The sequence below is a fragment of the Chiloscyllium plagiosum genome, unplaced genomic scaffold (assembly GCF_037043375.1).
Source record: "Chiloscyllium plagiosum isolate Xiang-an unplaced genomic scaffold, Cpla_swu_hap1 HiC_scaffold_29, whole genome shotgun sequence".
In the NCBI taxonomy this organism is placed as follows: Eukaryota; Metazoa; Chordata; class Chondrichthyes; order Orectolobiformes; family Hemiscylliidae; genus Chiloscyllium; species Chiloscyllium plagiosum.
Window position 1 is genome coordinate 43,278,715 of NW_028270167.1, and position 19,496 is coordinate 43,298,210.

The 19,496-nt window shown below is 44.5% G+C and overlaps 1 protein-coding gene across 4 annotated transcripts in view; it reads right to left on the reverse strand.

Moving 5' to 3' along the window:
* Positions 1 to 6,206, reverse strand: part of LOC122540764 (transmembrane protein 107) — a 43,122-nt gene extending 36,916 nt beyond the window's left edge. Inside the window, exons 1-2 of one of the 4 annotated variants that reach the window (XM_043676966.2) lie at positions 5,768 to 6,133; positions 3,872 to 3,992 (exon numbers count right to left, since the gene is read on the reverse strand). In XM_043676966.2, the coding sequence (XP_043532901.1) occupies positions 3,872 to 3,958 (87 nt within the window). In that variant the 5' untranslated portion in view covers positions 3,959 to 3,992; positions 5,768 to 6,133. Of the gene's footprint in view, positions 1 to 3,871; positions 3,993 to 5,767 lie in introns of all 4 variants that reach the window. The other 3 variants (XM_043676968.2, XM_043676965.2, XM_043676969.2) reach the window with 3 other exon arrangements.
* Positions 6,207 to 19,496: the final 13,290 nt, after the last annotated feature.

Consider the following 19,496-nt stretch of genomic DNA (forward strand, 5'->3'; position numbering starts at 1 on the left):
TTATGTTGCAGTTGTACAGAATGTTGGTGAGGCTGACTTGGGAGTTCACAGGCACCTCTATTATCCAAAGAACACAGGCGGGAAGTATTTCATTCGGTTAATCGAATGCCAGATAACATAGTCTAGCCAAACATCAGTACCTTGTAATGTTGCCAGATGTGGGGCAATATACAGGTCCCGCCTTCCCCATGACATGGCCACAAAACAGACAATACAAAATGTCTGCACTTATCCAATAAGCCTACTCACAATGCCTCAAATTGGCGAAACCAGCCACCCCAGACATCATACATACTTCAGGACATAACTCATCCAGCCCCAGACGAAGAGAATATACTTCTTCAGATAAACTGATAATGCGCCTCCCTGGGCTCAGCTGCTCCCATTAGGAGTCAAGCCTTCACAAAGGGTACCCAGACAAAGAGGCACCAAAGGTACTTCGCTTGCCCCCTCAACAGTACAAACTCCAGGATGAAATCCACTAACACCTACTCCAGCCAAGGATCGGAATCTCCTGAGTAAATTAAGAAACTCATTGTTAGACACCAGACACTTGAATCTCTTCAATTAATGAAGTTTATTTCTCTTTTTGGTAGAATTCACACCATTGTCTCATAATTCACACTTTATTGTTTTAAGGGTATAAAACTGCACTGTATTCTCTGTTCGGGAAAGAAGCTGTAGTTCCTTCTGAGCAGCTTGTCAGTGGCTGTTTCAGTGGAGTCAAGTCTCTTCCACAATATCGGTGTTTATTAAATAAATCCTTGTCAGTTCTCAGTCCAATCTGTGGGTTTGTGATCTCTGATTAATTGGGCTAAATTCTCCGTCACCGGATAATCCAATATTGGGATAATCGCGGTTCCTCCATATTGTGTTCAGTTTTGGTCACCTTACTATAGGAAGGATGTTATTAAACTGGAAAGAGTGCAGAAGAAATGTACAAGAATGTTCCCAGGAGTCAAGGGACTGTGTTATAAGGAGAGGTTGGACAAGCTATGACTTTTTTCCTTGAGGAGCGCAGGAGATTGAGGGGGGATCTTATAGAAGTGCATAAGATCATGAGTGACATGAATAGGGTCTTGAACATGAGTTTAAGGTTAGGGGGAAAGAATAACTGGGAACCTGAGGGGCAACTTTTTTTTTTAAAACAGAGAGTAATACATGTATGGAATGAACTGCCAACAGAAGTAGTTGAGGCAGGTACATTAACAATATTTAAAAGGCATTTGAATAAATATGCGGGCAGGAAAGGTTTAGAAGGATATGGGCCAAGTGCAGGCAAATGGGGTTCGCGTGGATGGACATTTTGGTCGGCATGGACCAGTTTGGGCCGAAGGGCCTGTTTCCACGCTTAGGACTCTATGACCCGTGCTCATCTCATGCTGGTCTCAGGCATTTCCAATTTTAATTACTTTATCGCTGGAAATCATCCCTCAACTTTACCACCTCTTTATCCCTCATTCTTCCTTTCAAACACTCCTTAAAACCCACCTCAAAACTTAAGTCATTCACTAAGCATTTTGTGCTCTGGACTAATATTGTCTTCTATGACTCGGTGTCTAATTTTGCTACATAAAACTGTCGTGAAGTGTTTTTGGGTCTCCTATTAGGTCAAAGTGTACAATGTATAACTGATTGCTGGATCCAGATCTTTAGACCTACACAGGACATTGTTGTTGCAGGTTAATCAGCTTTCACTGCCTTATCAGTATTCCTCTGAAGGTCCTTCTGGCCCCCAGTGGACTCTGTCTCATGCATTAAATCCACCAATCCTGCAGAGATCGACAGAGCTTCAACTCTGCCATGTGTAATTGTCAGATCTAAGTAATTTGCATAATGCATTCCCGTGTCTGGATGTAGGTTTGCTCGCTGAGCTGGAAGGTTCATTTTCAGTCGTCTTGTTACCATACTAGGTAACATCATCTAGGTAACAGTGCTCCGGATGAAGCACTGGTGGCATGGTCCGCTTTGTATTCAGATGCTTAGGTTTCCTTGGTTTGGTGACATCATTTCCTGTGCTGATGTCATTTCCTGTTCTTTTCCTCAGGGAGTGGTAAATGCTCAAAAACTTCAGAAATCTGGAGAAATAAATAAGACCGACTTCCAAGAAATGAAACCAAACAGATCCAACACACTACGCTTCTACAAGTCATGCAAAATTCACAAACGAGGAATCCCTCCTCAGACTCATAGTTTCGCTACTTGGAACACAAACTTACAGGCTGGCCAAGGACAAAAACACCTAGTTGAAGACTCACACCATTCCATCCACCACTCCAGGCCAAAGATACCTAGATAGAAGAGGATGAAATAATGGTCTCTTTTGATGTAACAGCCCTGTTCACATCCACCAACATCAACCTGGCCAAGGGAACACTGACTACATTATTAGAACCAAAGGCACATGCACCAAACACTACCAACGTCATCAGCATAGATAATATCATCAAGCTAGTGGACCTATGCCTTACCACCCACTTCACCTTCAACAACAAAAACTACAAACCAATGGAACACGCATGGGATCGCTGATATCAGGGTTCTTAGCAGAGGCAATAATTCAGAGACTCGAACAAACAGCCCTGCCAACCATTCAGCTCAAACTTTGGGTCCACTATGTGGATGACACCTTTGTTCTCACTAAACGAAACAAATTACAGGAAACCTTCAAGACCCTTACTGGCATAAAATTCACTAAAGAGGAGGAAAGCAACAACAACTGCCATTCCTAGATGTCACAGTAGAGCGAACAACCAATGGGGAACTTCAAACCAGTGTCTACAGGAAAACAACACATACTGACCAAATACTGAACGACAGAAGCAATCATCCCAACGAAGCTGCATTAGAACATTATTTCAATGAACCACCACACACTACAGCACAGAGGAACTACGCTGAGCAGAGGAAAATCACCTATACAGTGTATTCAAAAAGAACGGGTACCCAATGAACACAGTCCGTCGACTTCTCAGCAACAAACCCCAACAAGCAGACAAAACACATCCAGAAACCCTAGCCACTCTCCCCTACATCAAAGACATCTCGGGAATGACTGCCAGTCTACTCAGACCTCTTGGCATCATGGTAGCCCACAAACCCACTAACACACTTAGACAGCAGCAACTTGAAAGACCCTATACAGACAACAAACAAAACTAATGTCATTTACAAAATACCTTGCAAGAACTGTAACAAACGCTACATTGGACAAACAAGCAGAAAACTATCCACCAGAATACATGAACATCAACGAGCCACAAAAGACATGACCCACTCACACTAGTATCCTTACATACAGATGAGGAAGGACATCATTTTGACTGGGACAACACATCCATCCTAGGACAAGCCAAATAGAGACATGCACGAGAATTCCTAGAAGTATGGCATTCCAACCGGAACTCTATCAAACACATTGACTTAGATCCCATTTACCACCCCTGAGTAAAAGAACAGGAAATGGTATCGCCATAGGAAATGATGTCACCACAGGAAATTATGTTGCCAACCCAAGATAATCTAAGCCCATAAATAGAAAGCGGGCTATGCTACCAGTGCTTCATCCGGAGGCTCACTGATGATGTTACTTAGTAAGGTGATGAAGCGTCTGAAAACGAACCTTCCAGCTCAGTGAGCAAACCTACATCCAGAACCTCAACCTGAGCTACAAATCTTCTCAAAACTTGCTCTCATCCTCATGTTTAAATTGTTTATGGCCGCATCCCTTCCCATCTCAGTCATCTCTTCCAACTGGAACTGCATTTCATTAATTTTGGTGATGGGTTTAAAAAGTTGCAGGAAGAGAAGGAGAGAAAATTGCTTGTCCTATGTATCTGCTCTTAGCTTCTCAGCCACACTTCTTACTCACCCTGGACCAAAAGATGTCAATAACAATGACTAAGTGAGCCATAAGTGTCAGAAACCGGGATGGTATCAGGCTGCTTGGTATCGGCATTACCAATTCTGGATTGTCAGCTCAGAGGTTCAACCTGTGAAAGGGAAGATTGAGGAGGAGTGAGTTCCAGATTTCTACTACTACTAGTAGAAATTATGCTTACACAAAATGACTTCAATCATTCTGATAAATCTACACTGCACACCTTGTCAAGTGAATTTATTTTCCTTGGGTTTAGTGTCCAAAATTTTCTTGTATACCAAAGCACAACTTCCTCACTTTTGAAATCCAGTGAATTTCTGATTACTATGGCCTAGCTATTAATAAGTTGTGTAAATGTATAGGTACTTTGTCATTCAGAATAAATGCCAATTTGCCTTCTCCTATCCAAAGTGGATCAAAATCATGGAAAATCATAAATCTGCATGGAAAATTCAAGTCAAGAGTTACACAAGCAAGGTTTCATAGATTCAGAACTAGCATGTCTGGATCAATGAGGAAGGTCAAAGAAGGCACATGTTTCTAGATGAACCAGGGCTCTTGATTCCACTTTTCTGGATGACCTTCCAGAATTTTCAAATCTAACTCAAAGCTGGGGTCTTGTCAGACGATTCCAGATGCTGGGTAAGTGTTCTTAGGCAGCATAAACTTGAAAGTATGACAATGCAGTGGTTATCCAATGTGTCATGGCTTTCAAAGGGTCCCAATGCATCTGCCAGGGCACATCCTGTCTGTAGTGACCTGAAGATCTGGGTCAATGATTTTGACATAGACCATGCAAGAAAAAAATTAAAGAAATCAGATATAAAGCAAAGCTTTGAATGTTTCAATGAAAAGAGTGTGGTAAGCAATTTTAGGAAAAGATTGGAAAAGGAGAAAAATTATCGAATTTCAGAATTAATTTATTTTGCCAAAGATACAGGTATGGCCAAATATGGTAGAGGCTGTTGGTAACAAAAAGGGAAAAACAGTTAATATCCTAAATATAGATTGAAGATGGCAGGACACATTGGCATGGACTTGAGTTGTGCATAGGAAGTATGTGGAATCACAACACATATTTCCAATGGAAAATTCCTCTGCATCTAGAAACTTTTGAAAGGAAATTCAGGAATTATAGGCCCCCCTAACAGTAGCTAATACAGATAATAAATCAGGACACAATGAAGTCACGTAATTCCTTATTTAAACAGGAAACACTAAGAGGTACAAAAACCACTTTAACTCCTGGATAACTATTAAAATGACAGTTCAACTGCCCCAAACAACTGTTGCAAACCTCTGAAAAGTTCTCCAAATCAAGGAACTTTGATAGGTTCTGAATTAGCTGAATAATTATTCAGGGAATATAAAGTAATTAACATCTGCAGTAATTCTTGAATAATCATAACATTGACTATCTTATTCATTGTTGACAGTATCTGCAACGACTTTACCAACACCCACACCCGAAATCCCCAAAAACTTTACTACTGACTACACATTCCTAACCAGCCCTGAGTTCCATGCCATACCTTCACCCACCTGACACTCCAACCCTTCTCCCATTGACACCTGGACTGCTTCACTCATCTACCACTCCACACCTCCGAATTCGTACCCCACCTTGCCTCACCCACTTGACACCCCACCCTTCCTCCATCTGACATCCTAACCCCTCACTGATCTGGCCCAATTCCTTCATCACCTACTCCCGACAACCCACCCCTCAGCCAAACTATTCCTGAGCTCAATCATTCCCTCATCACCTGTTGAATCTATCGGCGTACCCGTTAGCCTTCCTACCTTACCCACCATTAATCATTCCTAACTACATTTTCTCCGTGACTTTTCAATGCAGCTCTGAGTCATTTAAACATATCGACTCACTAAAATAGGACAGCTACTGCTGTAGAAAGGAGGCGTGCCTAGCTTCCGCCGATGATCCGACATTGGAGGATTCAACTGGATTGAAGCTCCACTGCACTTTTCGGAAACGTTGGTTATCAATGTCAGGCCCAGTAATGCGGACACTGGTAAAGACTGTCGCTGTTAGAGTAACAATCGGATGCTGACTGCTACTCTCGGAAGAATCGAGCCCGCCGCCGGCGCCGCTGCTTGTGCCCAACACAAAATGGCGACTGGTTGCCAGGGTAACCGTGACTCAACACACTGCAGCGCCAAAACAGGAGCATAAATAACATCATCCTCATTCCCCTATCCACTCCCCAGATTCCCCCTTTCAAGTATCTCACCACCTCCGCTTTAGATACTGTTGCCAGCAATTTAACTCTTTAAGCTTGCCGCGCTTTCTATTGGACTTTTTCTGCCTCGCGTTGCATTCTGGGAAGGTGACATTGAATGGTGAAAGTGGCGGTTGGGCCTAACTTTCTGAGCTTGGGTGGGGGGGATTGGAACAAATACCAAAAATTAAAATAACTCTTCAGTTCCCTCTGGTGTTGTAGATGATAACAAAAGCAAAGAAGAATTCGCACACAGTATTACAGAGTCACAAATTCACCACAATATAGGAGCAAATTACTGCAGATGTTGCAATCTATACTGAAAACAAAAAAAAAGCTAAATATTATAGTGGGCCGGACAGCATCATGCAGAGAGCAAACTAAGATGACTCCATCGCTCTGATGAAGAGTCATTTTGACTCTAAACATTTCGGCTCTCTGTCCATGGATGCTGCTCAACACACTGAGATTATCAATTTTTTTTGTTTGCAGTCACAAATTTATCCAGTTATGAAGATATGTCACTAGTCTCAACACATTGACTATGCTTTCTTTCCAAAGGTCCTACTAGACCTGAATATCTCCAGCAATTTCTGTTTTATCACATGCACTTCATTTTTTCAGCACAAAGTAGGCCAATTTGGCAGCTCTAAGCATTTCACCAATTTCCATTACTCTCTGTGTGTGTCTACACACAGACATTCTTCCCAATTAATTCCAAATCCTTCTTGAAAAGCTTGATTGAATCTGCCAACATCACATTTCCAGGCAGCTCATTTCAGATCCTAATCATTCATTGCATGTAAGTTTCTCCGCTTGTCTCCAAAATGTCTTTAGCTAAAATTACCTTTAACCTTTAACCATTATCTTCTTGTTCTATACCCTTCAATCAATGGGATAATTCTCTCCCTGTCTACACTATCCATATCCACCAGGAATTTGAATGCCTCTATCAAATCTCTTAATCTTCTCCAAAAAAAATTCTCCAATGTATCTCAATAACGAGAGAATAATCATTTGAATGATTCATGTGAATCTTTTCTACACTCTCTCAAATGTCTTTGCATTCTAATATATGATATCCAGAACTGACTTAGATAAAGGGAACAAAGCTATGATTTGTAATTTTACTGATGGCACAAAGATACATAGGAAAGTAAGTTGTGAAGGGATTTAAGGAGGCTAGAAAGGGATAAAGCTAGATTAATTGAATGGGAAAAGGTCTGGCAGGTGGCAGATAACATGGGAAAATTATTAATTTTGGTAGGAAGAATACAAAAGTAGTACATTATCTAAATTGTGAGAGATTATAGAGCTCTGAGTGCCCCAGTACATATAATCATGTAATCCCTACAGTGTGGAAGCAGGCCATTGAGTCCACACTGACACTACAATCAGCATCCCACTCATACAGTACTTTTATTTTACTTATACACGAAAACATGCTATCTGCCACACACATATACATTCTTTCATTCTGCAAAACTCACTTTCACACAGCTAACTGCCATTTGAGTGCTTCCTTTAAGAGATTGGCACCTGCATAGGAAGGAGAGAACCTTATCTTCCTCCCAATTTGCTCCCTAACTCCGAATATGTTTCCATTATAATAACAGGGCACGCAAATATCCCCCTCCCCTCACCCTCAAACAAAATCAGCTCCCAGTTTGCAGACCTCAGGCCGAATGAAGCTATTAAAGTTTGCACAGCTCACTGTTTTCCCAATCAGAGGTCATTGTTTTCTTCTGCATGTGCTGCTGATATGCTCAATAGCAAACTTGTCAACATCAAATGGGAGAAAGGAGCAGCCTCTGATTGAACAAGCGTCTACTTCGAGATTCCTCTGTTTCTACTTCCTGCAATTAGAACATGGATGGTGGATTGTTTAAGATCATTTGCAATGCCGTATTGTTGCCCATAGGTCTGTTGTTGGACATGCCTATTCATTATCCTCCTAACAGTTTATAATGCTTTCAATTTCTTTTAATCTGCAATTTGTGAAATGGTGTCCTGTATACCAAGGTTTAGGTCATTAATACATATCAGGAAAGTAAAGTCCTCAGTCAATTACTGGTCTGTTTTTCACATTGTGGCACTGTAGCTAGTGTTGCTACCTTACAGCACCAGGGATCTGGGTTCAGTTCCAGCCTTGGATCATTGTCTGCATGGGTACATTTACCAAACAATCAACACTCTCCTCTCATACTGTATAAATGTTGTTTCCCCTTATATTGGTACATTTTAAAAATGTCCTGCTGAATGCAAGGTGAAAAGCTTTAAAAAGTGTCTTTTTTCATCAATAAAACTATCATTTTTAACAAAACCATGTTAATTATAGTCAGTCCTACTTTCATCAGTCTTTGCACATACATTCCATCGATTATATCTAAAGTATTAAGGTCTCTTAATGACATGAGTGTGAGTTATTGTTGTCAGATTAGATTACTTACAGTGTGGAAACAGGCCCTTCGGCCCAACAAGTCCACACCGACCCACCTAAGCACAACCCACCCATACCCCTACATGTACCCCTTACCTAACTTACGGGCAATTTAGCATGGCCAATTCACCTGACCTGCACATCTTTGGACTGTGGGAGGAAACCGGAGCACCCGGAGGAAACCGACGCAGACACGGGGAGAACGTGCAAACTCCACACAGTCAGTCGCCTGAGGCGGGAATTGAACCCGGGTCTCTGGCACTGTGAGGCAGCAGTGCTAACCACTGTGCCACCGTGCCGCCCACAAGTTTGCCTAGGATCTGTTTGTTCCTGTTATGTTTTCCTATTTTTAAATATACTGTTGTCATTTATCCTGGAATGTCTATCAGCTTAAAGCAAAGTATCAATTATTCCTTAATAGCCTAGAGTATGTAATTGACAATATCAGAGTTTCGGCAATGTTCAATAGCCCTCTTAACAGTAAATAATCTCCAACCCCCCCCTCCCTCCACCAACTTCCTGACTCCATCTCAGGAGGAGAAAGTGAGGACTGCAGATGCTGGAGATCAGAGCTGAAAATGTGTTGCTGGAAAAGCGCAGCAGGTCAGGCAGCATCCAAGGAGCAGGGGAATCGACGTTTTGGGCTTATGCCCGAAACATCAATTCTCCTGCTCCTTGGATGCTGCCTGACCTGCTGCGCTTTTCCAGCAACACATTTTCAGCTCCATCTCAGGAGGCACACTCTTGCAGTAGAATCACAGTGATGTCACACACTGATCAACAGTCTCTCCCTTCTAAGGTCTGAAGTTTATTAATAAATAACATTAATACACTTCAAAGTAGGTCTTCAAAACCTTTAAAATCCCTCTCTTCCAGGTTCTCTGCTCCACAGTGGATCTACATTGCAAAGCATCTTAATTAGAATCCCTACAGTGTGAAAACAGACCATTTAGCCCAACAAGACCACACCAACCATCTGAATGGCATCCCATCCCCCATTCCATAACCCTGCATTTCCCATGGCTAATGCACCTACCCGGGCATCACTGAACACTATGGGTAATTTAGCACGGCCAATCCACCTAACTTGCACATCTTTGGACTGTGGGAGAAGACTAGAGCACCAGACATGGCAAGAATATGCAAATTCCACATAGAGAGGCACCCAAGAGTGGAATTGAACCTGAGTCCCTACTGCTGTGAGGCGGCAGTGCTAACCACTGAACCACCATGCTGCCCTTGTGGCACTATTTTCCCTGGCCCTGATATCAGAGTTGCTACGTTTATTTGCTCAGTATTTAGAGTCATAGAGTCATAGAGATGTACAGCATGGAAGCAAACCCTTCGGTCCAACCCATCCATGCCGACCAGATATCCCAACCCAGTCTAGTCCCACCTGCCAGCACCCAGCCCATATCCCTCCAAATCCTTCCTATTCATATACCCATCCAAATGCGTCTTAAATGTTGCAATTGTACCAGTCTCCACCACATCCTCTGCAGCTCATTCCATACACGTACCACTCTCTGCATGAAAAAGTTGCCCTTGCGTCTCTTTTATATCTTTCTTCTCTCACCCTAAACCTAATTGGTGGGCGGCACAGTGGTTAGCACTGCTGCTTCACAGCGCCAGAGACCCGGGTTCAATTCCCGCCTCAGGCGACTGACTGTGTGGAGTTTGCACGTTCTCCCCGTGTTTGCGTGGGTTTCCTCTGGGTGTTCCGGTTTCTTCCCACAGTCCAAAGATGTGGAGGTCAGTGAATTGGCCATGCTAAATTGCCCGTAGTGTTAGGTAAGAGGTAAATGTAGGGGTATGGGTGGGTTACGCTTCGGCGGGTCGGTGTGGACTTGTTGGGCCGAAGGGCCTGTTGCCACACTGTAATGTAATCTAATCTAACCTATGTTCTCTAGTTCTGGACTACCCGGCCCCAGGGAAAAGACTTTGTCTATTTATCCTATCTATGACCCTCATAATTTTATAAACTCCTATAAGGTCACCCCTCAGCCTCCGACGCTCCAGGGAAAACAGCCCCAGCCTGTTCGGCCTCCCCTCAGATCCTCCAACCCTGGCAACATCCTTGTAAATCTTTTCTGAACCCTTTCAAGTTTCACAACATCTTTCCGATAAGAAGGAGACCAGAATTGCACGCAATATTCCAACAGTGGCCTAACCAATGTTCTCATTTATTAATTACCTCCTCTGTCACTGAGGCCCTGTTAGTATTTTCTCCTTTACAAAGACAGATGCAAATTATTTGGTTAATAGCTCATGTGTGCTCCATGAGCAAAGTTGCTATTGTCAAACCAGGCATACCAGCTGCTCTCATCTTCCAGGAAGTCATTAGAATAGCAATGGGGTCCTCTCAGTGCAAACATTTTAAATGTTGAAATGTGTTATGTTTGATAATTGGAAGTAACTTTGTAATATGATTTATCGAGTTTTTATCAACAGATCTTCTTGTCTGACTATGTTTTTATACAGGGTTCAAGTGTTGTTAAATGTTCTTTGTGTATTAATGTTTCTTTTCTTAACATCAAGGAGAAATGAATAAACAAAATATAATGTGAAATAAGTGATTAGCAACAAATACTCAAATATTTAGGTGGTTATTGCTGAACAGCACGAATTTACAGGCGGCACAGTGACACAGTGGTTAGCACTGCTGCCTCACAGCACCAGAGACCCGGGTTCATTTCCCGCCTCAGGCGACTGACTGTGTACAGTTTGTACATTCTCCCCGTGTCTGCGTGGGTTTCCTCCCATAGTCCAAAAATGTGGAGGTTAGGTGAATTGGCCATGCTAAATTGCCTGTAGTGTTAGATGAAGGGGTAAATGTATGGGTGGGTTGTGCTTCGATAGGTTGGTGTGGATTTGTTGGGCCGAAGGGCCTGTTTCCACACTGTAAGTAATCTAACTGATGCATTTGTGTGACATTAATAAATTATAATTTAAAGTATTTAATGCAAATATTTATTACAATTTGTGTTAATTAGCTATTTTCTGTTGTCTTACTAAACTGTTGTCTTACTAAAATAGGTCATGGAACAATTACTGGAGGGGAAGGTTTGTGTGAGTTCAACAACAGAATCAGCTGGTCACAGTCATTCATAAATATAGCTTGTGATAAATAGCATTTCATCAAATTAAACACAAAAAAACTTCCTGTCATCTGTCCCTGAGGGTCATAACATAAAAAGTATGAGTAAAAGAAAACACATTCCATTAGACCCAGTCCCCTACTGCTTCTTCCCCCTCCCCATCATGGTCACTGAGCATCTCTTATTCCAATGGCATGAGCATCAAGTAACCCGTCATCAGGGTGTATTGTCCAGATCCGTCTGATCCATAGCTTCTGGTTCATGAGTCTGAACTGTTCTTGGTCAGAAGTCACACAACACCAGGTTATAGTCCAACAGGTTTATTTGAAATCACAAGCTTTCAGAGTGCTATGCTCCTTCGTCAGGTGGACTAAAATCTGGTGTTATGTGACTTCTGACCTTTCCATCCCAATCCTACGCCGGCATCTCCACATCTGAACTGCTCTACACTGCGAACCATTAATCACAAACTGTTTCACAAATTTGCTTTGGGGACAATGATTGAGATGGGCCTGGTTTCTAGCAGTTAATGTACTATTTTTTAGTAAAAAGGGTTGGTGCTTATAAAGGATAGAAATCTTACCAAATGCTCCATTTACCGAGGGGGTCATACTATTACTCATGCCATCAAGTAAAAGCAAAATACTGCAGATGCTGGAAATCTGAAACAAAATACAAAACGCTGGAGAATCTCAATGGTTCTGGCAGCATCTGTCGAAAAGGAAATGTTTCAAGTCCAGCATGACTGTTCTTCAGTTTGATTGTGGTAGGTGACAGTTAGAGGCAATAAACTGGTGATTTGGGGCAAATCAGTGATGTTCCCAGAACCTTACCAGAGCAAGTAACTAAGAAGATTGATGAGGGCAGAGTAGTAAAGCCTTTGACAAGGTTCCACATGGTGGACTGATTAGTAAAGTGAAATCATATGGGATTCAGGGTGTGCTTGCCAATTCTTTTTTTATTGATTTTGTGGGATGTGGGTATGGCTGGCTGGGCTAGCATTTATTGCCCATCCCTAGTTGACCTTGAGAAGTTTGTAGTGAGCGGCCTCCTTGAACTGCCGCAGTCCACCTGCTCTGGGTTGACCCACAATGCCTTTGGGAGGGAATGCCAGGATTTTGACCCAGCGAAGTGAAGGGATGGCAATATATTTCCAAGTCAGGATAATGAGTGATTTGGAGAGGAAATTGAAGGTGGTGGTGTTCCCATATATCTGCTGCCACTATCCTTCTAGATGGATGTGGTCGTGGATTCAGAAGGTGCTGTCTGAGGATCTTTGGTGAATTTCTGCAGTGCATCTTGTACTTAGTACACGGTGCCGCAACTGAGTGTTGGTGGTAGAGGGTGTGAATGCTTGTCCTTGTAGTGCCAATCAAATGGGCTGCTTTGTCCTGGGTGGTGTCACACTTCTTAAGTGTTATTGGAGCTGCACTCATCTAGAGAAGTGTGGAGTATTCCATCACGTACCTGAGTTGTGTCTTGTAGATGGTTGACAGGCTTTGAGGTGTCAAGAGGTATGTTACCTGCCACAGTACCCGTAGCTGCTGACCTGTTCTTGTAGCCACTGTGTCTATGTGGATAATCCAGTTGAGTTTCTCGTCAATGATAACCCCTAGGATGTTGAAAGTGGGAGATTCAGTGATGGTAACACTCTTGAATGCCAAGGTGTGGTGGTTAGATTGTCTGTTGTTCATGATGCTCATAACCTGAATTTGTGTAGCGCAAACGTTACTTGCTACTTGTCTGCCCAAGCCGGGAGAATGACAGAACTTGTTGCACTTAAGCATAGACTGTTTCAGTATCTGAAGAGTCACAAATGGTGCTGAACATTGTGCAATCATCAGCGAGCAACCCCACTTCTAACCTTATGATGTAGGGAAGGTCATTGATGAAGTAGCTGGGCTGGACTGAGGATACTAACCTGAGGAACTCCAGAGATGACCTGAAGCTCAGATAACTGGCCTACAGTGACCATGGCTGGTACAATTGCAACATTTAAGAGACATTTGGATGGGTATATGAATAGGAAGGGTTTGGAGGGATATGGGCTGGGTGCTGGCAGGTGGGACTAGATTGGGTTGGGATATCTGGTCAGCTTGGACGGGTTGGACCGAAGGGTCTGTTTCCATGCTGTACATCTCTATGACTCTATGACTCTATAACACCATACTTCCATATCAGGCAACATCCTTGTAAATGTCCTCTGAACCCTTTCCAAAGCTTCCACATCCTTCCTATAAAGCGGTGACCAGAACTGCACGCAATACTCCAGGTGCGACCTTACCAGTACCTTGTATAGCTGAAGCATGACCTCATGGCTCCGAAACCCAATCCCCTACCAATAAATGCCAACACACCATATGTCTTCTAAACAACCCCATGAACCTGGACACCGAGATCTCTCTGTTCATCTACACTGCCAAGAATTTTACCATTAGCCCAGTACTCTGCATTCCTGTTACTTCTTCTGAAGTGATCTACCTCACACTTTTCCACATTAAACTCCATTTGCCACTTCTCATACAAGCTCTACATCTTATCTATGTTCCTCTGTAAGCTACAACGTTGTTCAGTACTATCCACAACTCTGCCTACCTTAGTGTCATTCACAAATTTATTAACCCATCCCTCTACACCCACCTCCAGATCATTTATAAAAATGACAAACAGCAAAGGTCCCAAAACAGATCCTTGCAGCACACCACTAGTAACTGAGCTCCAGGATGAACATTTCCCACCAACCACCACCCTCTGTCTTCTTTTTGCTAGCCAATTTCTGATCCAAACTGCAAAAACATCCTTCCATCCCTAAATTCCATTATTTGTGAAGTAGCCTACCATGTGGAACATTATCAAACTCCTTACTGAAGTCCATATACACTACATCAACTGCTTTACCTTTATCCACCTGTTTTGTCACCTTCATGAAGTAGTCAATAAGGTTAGTGAGGCACAACCTACCCTTCACAAAACCGTGTTGACTATCCCTAATCAAATTATTCCTTTCCAGATGATTATAAATCCTATCACTCACAACCTTTTCCAACACCATACCCATAAGGCTCACTGGCCTATAATTACCAGGTTTGTCCCAACTCCCCTTCTTAAACAAGGGAACAACAATTGCTATCTTCCAGTGTTCTGGCACTCTTCCTGTAGACAATGATGCCATAAAGATCAAAGCCAAAGGCTCTGCAATCTCCTCCCTGCCTTCCTAGAGAATCAGAGGATAAATCTCATCCAGCCCAGGGGTCTTATTTATTTTCAGATCTTCCAAAATTGCTAAAACCTCCTCTTTGTCCACTTCAATCCCATCTAATCTTGTAGCCCATATCTCCTTATTCTCACTAACATTGCCCTTTTCCAATGTGAATACTGATGAAAAGTATTCATTAAGTGCTTTCCCTATGTCTGCCGATTCCACACACAACTTTTCACTACTATCTTTGATTGGCCCGAATTCCTAAGAGAAAGTGAGGTCTGCAGATGCTGGAGATCAGAGCTGAAAATGTGTTGCTGGAAAAGCACAGCAGGTCAGACAGCATCCAGCATCGGCCCAGCCCTCTCCCGACACAGGACACTCAGCTCCTCTGGGAAAAGGTCCTCCTCAGAGCCAGGGCACCTAGGAAAGCAGTCTGGCAGGGAGGAATTAGGGCCAGCAGGTCAGGTAGCATCCAAGGAGCAGGAGAATTGACGTTTCGGGCATGAGCCGTTCTTCAGGAATGAGGAAAGTGTGCCAAGCAGGCTAAGATAAAAGGTAGGGAGGAGGGACTTGGGGGAGGGGTGTTGGAAATGCGATAGGTGGAAGGAGGTTATGGTGAGGATGATAAGGTGAGGGTGATAGGCCGGAGTGGGGGTGGGGGTGGGGGTGGGGCGGAGAGGTCAGGAAGAAGATTGCAGGTTAGGAAGATGGAGCTGAGTTCGAGGGTTGGGACTGAGACAAGTTGGGGGGAGGGGAAATGAGGAAACTGGAGAAATCTGAGTTCATCCCTTGTGGTTGGAGGGTTCCTAGGAACCCTCCAACCACAAGGGATGGCCTAGGAACCCTCCAACCACAAGAGATGAACTCAGATTTCTCCAGTTTCCTCATTTCCCCTCCCCCCACCTTGTCTCAGTCCCAACCCTCGAACTCAGCACCATTTTCCTAACCTGCAATCTTCTTCCTGACCTCTCCGCCCCCACCCCCACTCCAGCCTATCACCCTCACCTTATCACCCTCAGCTTGCTTGTACGAGGGGGCATAACTACAAATTGAGGGGTGATAGATTTAAGACAGATGTCAGAGGCAGGTTCTTTACTCAGAGGAATGCCCTACCTGCCAATGTAGTTAACTCAGCCACATTCGGGAGATTTAAACAAAAGTTGGATAAGCACATGGATGATGATGTAGGAGGACGAGCTGAGAATAGTTGGCATAATATCGAGGGCTGACGGGCCTGTTCTGTGCTGTATTGTACTATGCTCTATGTTCTACCCTGGGACAAAGCCATCTGTCTCCTGGAGGGACAAGGAGATGCCTACATGAGTCACCTACCCACAAATCCAGTGGGGTGGCTTTTGTGTTGGCCCCACATTTTCAGCCAGAGATCTTCATGGTCAAGGAGCCTGCACCAGGCCATTTGCTTCACCTGACAATCCGGCCTGGGGGTTCAGTGCTTCACTTTGTGAATGTCTTCGTTACCACTATGGGAAAAAGGCCAACACACTTCGATGGCGAAGTGTCCGCTCCATAGATGAAGGCCAGAACACTGTCCTCAGGCGGGATTTTAATTGCATCCCCTACTGGTTTGGCATCGATGAGGAGGTTGGTGGACTTGGTCAAGTCCTTGGACCTGCTGGACATCTGATGGACGTCTGGTGGAATTTCCATCCTGACTCCATTGCCTTCACATTTGTGAAGCCTGGGGTCAGAACATCCAGAATCAACCGCTTGTACATTTCATGGACATACACCCCCTGCACTCTGGTGGTGTCAGTGTGACAGGTGCTGTGCATAGATCGTCACCTGGTATGGATGGAACTCCTTCCGTTCAGTGCCCGGCTGGGGCGTACTGGTACTTTAACAACCCGCTGCTGGATGACAAGTGGTTCTGGGATTCATTTTGTCGGTTCTAGGCGGCTGGAGAAGGAAGCAGTGGGGCTTGGATTCAGAATTGGCTGGCTGACAGAAGGCAGAGAGTGGTTGTAGATGGAAAATATTCTGCCTCAAGGACAGTGTTGAGTGGGGTCCTGCAGGGCTCTGTTCTTGGGCCTCTGCTCTTTGTAGTTTTTATAAATGACTTGGATGAGGAGGTTGAGGGGTGGGTTAGTAAATTTGCAGATGACACAAAGGTTGGAGGTGCCATCGATAGTATAGAGGGCTACTGCAGGCTGCAGCGCGACATAGACAGGATGCAGAGCTAGGCTGAGAAATGGCAGATGGAGTTCAACCTGGATAAATGCGAAGTGATGCATTTTGGAAGGTCGTACTTGAATGCTGAATATAGGATTAAAGACAGGATTCTTGGCAGAGTGGAGGAACAGAGGGATCTAGGTGTGCAAGTACATTGATCCCTCAAAGTTGCCATCCAAGTGAATAGGGTTGTTAAGAAAGCATATGGTGTTTTGTCTTTCATTAACAGGGGTATTGTGTTTAAGAGCCGCAAGGTTTTGCTGCAGCTCTACAAGTCCCTGGTGAGACCACACTTGGAATATTGTGTCCACTTCTGGTTGCCCTACTATAGGAAAGATATGGAGGCTTTGGAGAAGGTGCAAAGAAGGGTCCAGGATACTGCCTGGACAGGAGGGCTTGCCTTATGAAGAAAGGTTGAATAAGCTCGGACTTTTCTCTCTGGAGAGAAGGAGGAAGAGAGGAGACCTGATCGAGGTGTACAAAATAATGAGAGGAATAGATAGAGTCAATAGCCAAAGACTTTTCTCCAGGGCAGGATTGACTGGTACGAGAAGTCATAGTTTGAAAATATTAGGAGGAAGGTATAAAGGAGACGTCAGAGGTAGGTTCTTTACACAGAGAGTTGTGAATGTATGGAATGCGTTGCCAGTTGAGGTGGTAGAAGCGAAGTCCTTGGGGACATTTAAGCGACTGCTGGACATGCGCATGGATAGCAGTGAGTTGAGGGGTGCGTAGGTTAAATTACTATATTTTACATTAGGATTAAGTCTCGGCACAACATTGTGGGCCTAAGGGTCTGTCCTGTGCTGTACTTTTCTATGTTCTATGTTCTGTGCTCCACTCCTTGAGCCTATTGTGGAATATGGGCAAGACTCACATCTGCGTTTTGTGTCAGGTGTATGCGAGGGAGTCGACAAAGATATAGAAGTCGAGGATCGAGGAATTGCAGAATGAGATGCTTGATGTTTAGTCATGTCTTGTTTAGCCCAATGCAAACTCGCTCCTGTGAGGGATGTACGAAGCACAGAAAGCCGCGCTCTGAGACCTGCAGCTCGCTGGGCCCTGAGGTGTGTACGTGAGGTCACAGATCTGGCTCCTCCAGGATCTGGACCGCATCTCCCCCTTCTCCTACTCACTGGAAAATAGGTGCAGCACCCGTCAGCAGCTCCTTGTGCTGCTGGCCAATGACGGGTCCCACACCTTGGGTCCAGAGGGCATCAGGGCCAAGATATACTCCTATTACATGACTGTGTGTTCTGTCTGGATCCATCCAGCGAGGATGCTCACAGAGTTCTGTGGGAGAACCTGCCGCAGCTCGGTCCAGAGAACACCAGAAGGCTCGATGCTCCCGTCACCTTAGAGGAGCTGACCAACGCCTTTGACTGGCTCTCAATGGTAAAGCCAGGCCTGCACAGGCTGACTGTGGAGTCCTTCAGGGCGTTCTGAGATGTCCTGGGGGGCGATTATGTGCAAGTTCTGAGGGAGAGTCTTAAAGCCGGAGAGTTGCCCTTCTCTTGGTGCAGGGCAGTCATTGTGCTTTAAAGAACTGGCATCAGGTCTCCCTCCTCAGCATGGATTATAAAATTTTTGCAGGAGTGTTGACTTCTCACATGGCCTCTGTACTGGTCCAAATGATCCACTCTGACTAGTCATACACAGTCCCAGGCCGGAGGATTCACAATAATATCCACCTTGTCCAGGACCTGATCCACCTTTGCTGAAGCACTGGTCTGTTGAGTGCCTTCCTGTCTCTCGATCAGGAGAAGGTGTTCAACAGGGTCAATCGCGAGTATCTGCTCGGGACTCTGCGGGCATTTGGGTTCAGGACGCATTTCATTTCCCAGATTCGACTTTTGTACGCCGCTGTAGAGTATCTGGTTAAAGTTAATTTGTCCCTGACTGTGCTCCTTCGCACGGGGAGAGGGGTACATCAAAGCTGCTCCTTGTCCAGCAGCTGTATTCCCTGTGCGTGGAGCCTTTCCTGTGCCTCTTGAGGAGGAGATTGTCGGGGCTGGTTCTGCGTAGGGCAGACATGGGCATGGTCCTCTCAGCTTATGCCAACTGCATGCTCTGCACTTTAATTGACCCGGCTGACCTGGGAAAAATGCGCAAGTGCCAGGCGGTATACTGGGCGGGATCTTCTGCCAGGATCAACTGGGTCAAATGTTAGATTAGATTAGATTACATTACATTACAGTATGGAAACAGGCCCTTCGGCCCAACAAGTCCACACCGACCCGCCGAAGCGAAACCCACCCATACCCCTACATTTACCCCTTACCTAACACTACGGGCAATTTAGCATGGCCAATTCACCTGACCCTGCACATCTTTTGGACTGTGGGAGGAAACCGGAGCACCCGGAGGAAACCCACGCAGACACGGGGAGAACGTGCAAACTCCACGCAGTCAGTCGCCTGAGGCGGGAATTGAACCCGGGTCTCAG